Source organism: Melampsora larici-populina (genome assembly GCF_000204055.1).
Source record: "Melampsora larici-populina 98AG31 unplaced genomic scaffold MELLAscaffold_182, whole genome shotgun sequence".
Taxonomy (NCBI): domain Eukaryota; kingdom Fungi; phylum Basidiomycota; class Pucciniomycetes; order Pucciniales; family Melampsoraceae; genus Melampsora; species Melampsora laricis-populina.
In genome coordinates this window covers 453-8076 of record NW_006768945.1, presented here as the reverse complement: position 1 = coordinate 8076, position 7624 = coordinate 453, and the positions used below count along the sequence as shown (strand labels likewise).

At 42.6% G+C, this 7624-nt stretch overlaps 2 protein-coding genes across 2 annotated transcripts; both read left to right on the top strand.

The window, feature by feature from the left end:
• Window positions 1-683: 683 nt before the first annotated feature.
• On the top strand, window positions 684-1031 carry MELLADRAFT_70114 (uncharacterized protein; the record flags this gene model as incomplete). The annotated part of the gene is made up of 2 exons (XM_007419417.1): window positions 684-957; window positions 979-1031. The coding sequence occupies 2 exons, from the start codon at window positions 684-686 to the stop codon at window positions 1029-1031; spliced, it is 327 nt and encodes a 108-aa protein (XP_007419479.1).
• A 4242-nt stretch (window positions 1032-5273) lies between these two features.
• Window positions 5274-7029, top strand: MELLADRAFT_114479 (uncharacterized protein; the record flags this gene model as incomplete). Its single annotated transcript, XM_007419418.1, has 4 exons — window positions 5274-5442; window positions 5533-5781; window positions 5853-6370; window positions 6541-7029. The coding sequence occupies 4 exons, from the start codon at window positions 5274-5276 to the stop codon at window positions 7027-7029; spliced, it is 1425 nt and encodes a 474-aa protein (XP_007419480.1).
• Window positions 7030-7624: the final 595 nt, after the last annotated feature.

The window sequence follows — 7624 nt, the reverse complement described above, 5'->3', positions numbered from 1 at the left end:
GCAAAGAAAGTAAGTTCTTTCTTTTTTTGATTCATAGTGAATGAACATTAATTGATGTTTCTTTTCGTTACTTGAGCTTGTTCCTAGCCTGCGACGGTACAAAGAATTCCATTCGCAGGAATGAGAAGGGTGACAGGTGTAGTGGAGATATCACAGAAGGGGGTGGGATGTCACTCCCACCACCCACGAATTTGGAAGTTGGGAAGGAAAAATTTCCTTCCTCTCCTCCACGACAAATTCTTCTCTCACTACTGAATCCTGTCACTCGTGCAAGATCTCTTTCTTTGCTCTTCTCAAATTTTTCAAAGGAAACTCCATACAAACTTAGATCATCCGTCAGATTATTCAGATCTCAGATTTCAGATTATAGCAAATCCAATCTTCTAATAGTTTAACAATTGTGGATGTGGAGAACACTTAAGAGGAATAAGTCTACCAATTCAATTCAGTCTAAGAAAATGTTAGAAGCCTCAAAGATCGAAGAAGAGAAGAAGAAGGCCCACGCCTTAAGATTAAAAGAGCAAGCAGAAGAAAGAGAAAGAAGGGCAGGTTCCAGAGATCCGAACGCAAACATCCCGCCTTCGATATCGGTAGCCACGACATCGCTGTTGGACCAAGCAGGCCCCCCGTTGGGGGACCAAGATACGCCTTCTACGTTAGGAGCCAACCTGGAGAGAAAGAATATGTCAGATGAAAGAGTGAACATCGGCGAAGAGACGGGAGGTGATGGGAAAGTAGTGATCAGTCTTAGCGACGAAGAAGAGATTGACTCATTGTCATCATCATCTGAAATGGAAGGAGGAAAGAAAGGTGGGAAAGGTTTAGAGAAGAAGAAGAAATCAAAAGGAAAGAAAAAGAAACGAGGAAAGAGTGTGGAGGTGACAGACTTACTTGAAGATGAACACGCCTCGAAGAAGAAAAGATTACTCTTTGAAGGTTTGATCAAACACGATCATAGTAAGTCTCCCTTGTTCACAGAAACCCCTTCCCCCACTCCCGGTCTTAATTTCATGGTCAAAAGAAAGTTGTAGCTTCCCAAGATAGCTCCTGTAAACACCTAGGTAGTAGCCCACTGTGGCTCCCTTTTATCCATTGTGATCAATCTGCAAAGAAACGAGGTTCCTACTCCAAGACTAAAAACGGTAGTAGCAGCATAATCAGCTCCCACGTTCTAGAGATCAAATGGAGGTCAGGAAAGCTCCTAGACCAACATCCCTCATTCGAAGGAGATATAACCACGCACCACAAGGAATCCCAGTATTTACCACGCTCCCTAATCCAGTAGGTTGTAGCAGCGAGGTGGTCATCGCTAGTTTCACCAGAACTTGTGGGAATCTATAATAGAGGAAGCTCCAATTATGGTTGTCGTAGCTTTACACTCATATCATTAAGACCTCCTTAACCTTATACCTGATCCAAACAGTGGAAGTTTCAAAACTGATGGTTAAAATGGGTATTCTTATGCATTCGATAGTAGGCACGGCAGAGCAGTTAGGTTATCCTCTGACCCAAGAAACTCAAACCACCTTGCCGCCAGAGCCGAAGACCATCCCGGCTGAGAAACGGACAACGTCCATTTCGGTCGATACGCGTCCCCTCATCGAACGCCTAGCGGAAGCCATCGATGGACTAGACATGGATTTGATCCAGACCTTGAGAAGAGAGATGGTTAAGGAGGAAGAACATAAAGCGTTAAAGTCGGAGGTGAAGAACTTAGAGAAAGAATACAAGAAAGAGGCGAAGAAGAGAGCCATAGAATCGGGAAGGATGAAAGATGAAAAGAAAAAAGTGGGAAAGAGAAAGAGTAGCAGTAGGAGAAAGAAAACTCACAAAAGATCTAAGAGTAAAAGAAAGAAGAAACTATCCTCCTCTTCCAGCTCGAGCAGCTCGTCGTCATCAGACTCAGAAAGCTCCTCATCATCATCTTCGTCTGAATCAGACTCGTCAACCTCTTCCTCGTCTGACTCCGATTCTTCCAGCTCTTACGACTCTTTGTCAGATTCGAATGAGGAAAACATCTTTATGCAGAAAGCCAATGTTAAGTTTGAACTTAATGCCATTGCGGGTTTGGATCTGCCAGACCTCCCAGAACGTTGGGATAAGTGTTTCAAGAAGCTGAAACGATACGTACCTCTATCCGTGTTCAAACGTTCTTACATCGACGATTACCATTCTAATGTGGATGATGTTTCAAAGAAGGGAAAGAAGAGTTTTAACTTGTCGACTTCAGAGCGAGACCTTGAACGTCAAATGACCTACGGCGATTTCATCATAGCTTGTGACCTAGAGGCCAGATACGCGGACGAACTTTACGGTCACGAAGCCTACGCCAAGTATATCGCAAAGCACAAAGAGGTGGTTAGTCAACTCATGGTCCAACATAAATGTTGGATGGTGGGACTTAGATATCACTTAATCATTCAAGCCCTGATCTTCAGGAAGAGATCTAAGATCATGTATAAGAGGAGGAAAAATGGGAAAAAGGGGAAGAGAGTTGAGAAGGTAGTCTTACCAGATGGAGTTCAGACGGAGGCAGCCACCAGAGCCAAGTGGGACGCAGAAACGGCAGGTGATTTGAAGTTTGAAGGCAATCCCTACGCCGTGGGACAAGCGAAATTCGGTTTTGATTTTTACACCGGCCAACCAGTTACAAGAGTTAACCCGGTGGCTAGCACGTCGAAGATCCCGGATAATCAGCAAGGAGAGAATGAAAACGGGAACTGGGGTGGAAAGGACAGACCAGATAAGAGAAAAAGAGGAGGTAATTGTGGTAGGGGTAACAAAGGAGGAGGATTTCACCAGCAAAAACCCTATTTTTCCCCTAGAAACTCTTGGGGAAATCACTTCCAAGGTTTCCAGAGTGGTGGAATGTACAACCAGAACTACCATCCGTTCAGTTCCCAATACCCGAATAATACGGCGTATTCTGGCCAAGGAGGTCAAGACTGGGTCACCCATGGACAGCAGCATGCAAACAAGCAAGCAGCAAACCAGAAGGGGAAGGGCAAAGCCCAAGACCATAACCAGTGGTGAGCGATTACACTTTCAAGATCAGAAGAGTGAAGTGGAACTGACTTTGTTGGATGTCCCCGGGGATACCCACTACTACCCACCTTCTTCGATTGCGATTCGATCACATTCTGCTCCTGTTCCCTCGTCTGATGTTTCACACAACCTTTGTCGCTCCTTTTCACTTGCTACCCATGATGGTACGAAGATGATTCTGTTGTTTCCTTTCTGTGTTGTTGAAGTTAGTCATGTGAAATAACTAGCAATGATAATGACGGTTCTTTTGAATGTGATACCTTAACTTCTCCCCCGTGTCCGATTGTTAGACGCATAGCCCCCGCGGTCCACGCCAATGGGTCTTGGAAAATGACAGACTAGTCCTGAGAGAGAATGTAGATCAGTGTGAGTCTTGGCCAGAAGAAGGAGTACAGTTTAACTCACCTCAGCCAAACAAAACGTTATTGCCGGAAGTGAGCGGAAACGAAGATGGAAATTCCTCGTCTTCAGATGAGTCATCTTCCACCATAGAAGAGAAACCAATTCTACCTCTCAGTAAAAGGAAACTGTTCAAAGAACAATTCGTGACTAAGTGGCCAACTTCAGTTCAGTGCGACATGTTGATAGAAAAATGGAAGGAAATGATGAGTGAAGCGGGTCTACACAAAGACATCCCCTATATACTTGAAGGCTTCAAGGAAGGCTTCTGCTTAGGAATTCCTCAGCATTCAATTGGTAACATGAGGTGGTACACACCCGATAACCACGCAGGAGCATTAGATGTCAAAGACGAAATAGAAAGAACTTTAGCTAAAGAACTTAGGGAAGGAAGAATAGCTGGACCTTACTCACACGAAGAACTGTACAACCGTTTCGGTTTCTTTTGATCTAATCCTATGGGAAGCGCTACGAACGGCGATGGTTTGATTAGGTTGATAAACGATTTGTCCTTTCCCAAAGACGATGTAGAACTCCTACACAGTGTAGCGTAGGCTGAGCCGGAGAAGGTAAGAATCACCACTCGTGAGAGCGGATGATACTACGGTGCTTTTACGCTGCCTTCAACCTTAAAATTATTGCAGTTCGAAAAGAACTAGAGCAACTCTTAACAATTTTCGATCCCCACAAATTCCTCCCGTAACACAAATTTAAGATTTTCAAAGGATCCGCAAGGTTTGCCGGATTCTGATGATACCACACACAACTCTACACGACGTTGTGGTGTAAAACTACGTTGATTTCGATGTTAACACGGCTAGGTAGCACATGTAACAGTGTACAGGGCCAAAATTGAAGTTTTGGACCCCTGACTCGACCCGGCCTCGACTTGGATCAAGAGGCACGAGTTTGGCGAAGTTGATGCAGTCCAGATTTTGACAACTCTTCGACTACTTTCTGACCAAGCTCAGCATTCAATCAACTCAGCTCCAGCTAACAACCAAGAAAAAAAAAGAAACAACACTAAGCGAATACAATAGTCTTTTAAACAAGGTAAGTCTTTTTATTCTTAATCTTTCATGTGACGTAATCGTATGAGGCACGCAAGGAGATTGCTCTTGTCCATACTCACGGATGTCAAGAATACAGTTTAGGAATTCGCGAAGTTCCTTCCCAAAAGGGAAATAAGAACTCGAAGAGGAACTTGTAGAGTTCCTAAGATTATGTAAGCCCGTCTGTTTACATAAAATCTCGAGCAGAAATCTCAGCTGAAGAGAATTCCTACCAAGGAGCGTTATAAGAAGGGAATGGTTACCTACAACCTTTTGTCCTTCCTTCCCTTCGCGCGCTCCCGTTTTCTTGATTCCTCTTTTCTCCTGAGACTACTACCAATAGTCTCGACAGACTCAAGTCTTAAATTTCAATTTTTAAATTTTTCTCAAATTTTCCGGAATAAAAGAGTAACAACAAATCGAAAAACTCCAAAGAAACAAAATTCAAGACTTATAACAGCATCAGTAGTAAACTGAAAATACAAGAAACAAACAAGTTTTACTCCAGATCCGTAATTTAAATTTTCAATAAACATAGTTAACCCATAATTTAGCGTCCCAACATTCATTCTTCCGTCCTGTTCAAACTTCCTTGGCGCCTTACAACACCTTATCCATCTTCCCTTTATTTCTCTTCTTTCCTGCGTTATCTTGCATCTTCATTGCTATTACACGTACCTCGTTCAACTTCCTCGAAGCAACCCCTAGTAACCCAATACAATCATCGCACCTTTATTACCCCGAATAAAAGAGTAATCATCTAAAAGCTTCAACGCAATGACAGATAAAACCACCTCTTCATCGAGATCTCGGAAAGCAAACGCTCCTATTAGCAAAGAGAACTCCAATACCATTAACACAGCAAACAATATAGAAGCTGGTGAAAGTAGCCTAGTAACTAGTATATTAACTAGCGGCCTAAAACAACAGGATAATTCACAAAGAGGTGAGCGAGTATGTCTCAACCTAATGTAATGATGATAATCATATAAACTAAAGGAACCGAAACAATTCTAATAAAATGATTGTACAACAGAAGACCAAAGCATCAACGCACCATCTGTAGATAAGTCGAATGCGAATCAGTTAGAACAGACGTCCGAGCGACGAGATGACAATACACAACAAACGACAAGCTTGTCCAAGAGCCCGAGAAAGAACGTAACAACATCTAGACCCGATAGTCAATCAAAGTCAATAGCCCTATCGAAAGGCAAAGCACCGGAAATCATCGGTGAAGACTACATATCCATACTATCCGGAAAGCCATCCAATGCATTGAACAGTGAGTTTACACAAAGAAATGTAACGGTAATGACAAGTTTAAACTAACTTACGACTTTAAATAAATATTAGATCATGATCAAGTCACCCGGAAGTCGACAAGTGTAGAATGCGAAGCGTCGAAATCGATTGACCTAGTAGATGAGGTGGATTTAAACGACAGTGGTTCAGTCTGGAAGCACGCCTTATCATTGGCAGCTGAAGGTTCTATTGAAGAAGCAACGACGTATTTCAAAATCCACGCCACGTTGTCATCTAAATCGAATAAGAAGATTAAGGATCTAGAAGACCATCCAAGCAGCACACTGTCCGAATCAAATGCAGAAGTGGTAACTGAAGGAGGAATAACCTTCATTCCCGGAGCAATAACTTCACACACCGACATCGGCTTCACTCCGTACTTCGACCGAAACTTACGTGAACTGAAAGGCCCAATCCCCCTAACGATCTTTAACAAACATTGGCAAGATCTAGCCAACGGGTATCATGTTGAGAAAAGAGTCAAAACCGATAACATCAACAAAGACACAACGACTTACACAGGATACCCATACCCACACGAGATGACCCAATCCTACTCAACGTGGAATGTAAACTATTGTAACTTTGTCACCACTCTTTGAGATGTCTATAAGTTCAAGTTGTTCGCGTCTTGGGCGGAAGCTCACCAAGCAAACGTCAAGTTCTATCACGCTAGAGACAATTGGATGACGGCTCTCCGGTACAATATCAAGATCAGAATGAACGCTTTCGCTATCAGAGTTTCCGAAAAGGGGAAACAGGACCACCGGACATATCTCAACGAAGAGACGACGTTGCAGCGCTATGTTTTGCTGAGTCAAGACGCCTAGATGAAGGATCCTTCACAGACAACCCTTACGCGAAATGTGGAGCGCGTTTCGGATTTGATTGGACAACTGGTTTACCAAGATCCTCGAACAATTCTTCATCTCACAACATTAATTCTCATTCATACAACCAGAACAACTCCTCTCTGAATCATAACAATTTGAATTCCTTCCATTCAAACAATGGGCCTGTAAACGACAATCAGTCTTCAAACTATCATCAGAACCCTCACGGTAGTACCAGTAATAATCACAGAAGGCCTAGCAATCGTCATGAAAATAGTCATCATAACGGTAGAGGAAGAAGCGGTTATAACGGACAAAACTTCGATCCAAACTACGCCGCGAAGAAAGCTGCATTAGCTGCTGCTAAACAAGCGCAGAATGGTAACTCCGGGTAAGGGACTATTTCTGATCTCTTCCAACTCCCAAACATTTACATTTCCTGTGGATATGTTGTTTTTCTAAAAATTCTTGTGATAATCGTACACTTTCTATACACTCCTTAAAGAGGAAATAAAACAATGTTGATCCAAATGCTACATGTAACGCTTCAAAACATGTTTTTCTCGTGCTTCCAAACCTTTCAAATTATAATTGAATTGATTCTTACTGTATATGAATTTTCCTTTTTCTTCTACACTCCCTTGATCTGCAATGCAGAAACTCAAGTTGTCACATAAACAAATTGAGACAAGGAGACCATGTTAACCGAGAGAAGAGAGAAAACGACAGAGTGATTGAGAATCTGGCTGACGAGAACAAAACAAGATTAAGAAATCAGAAAAGGCCCTTGAGTAATGATCAAGATAGAGCAATGATAGTCAAGAAAGGCGAAAAACCGAGAAATTGGCCAACAAAAGTCCAGTGCGAAATGAACATTCCAGCATGGGAAAAGGCATTAAATAACGCAAGGTTACTACCAGAGTTTCAAGACGTCTTAGATGGGTTTAAGCATGGCTTCGATCAGGGTATCCCGGATCACGTTATTAGGGA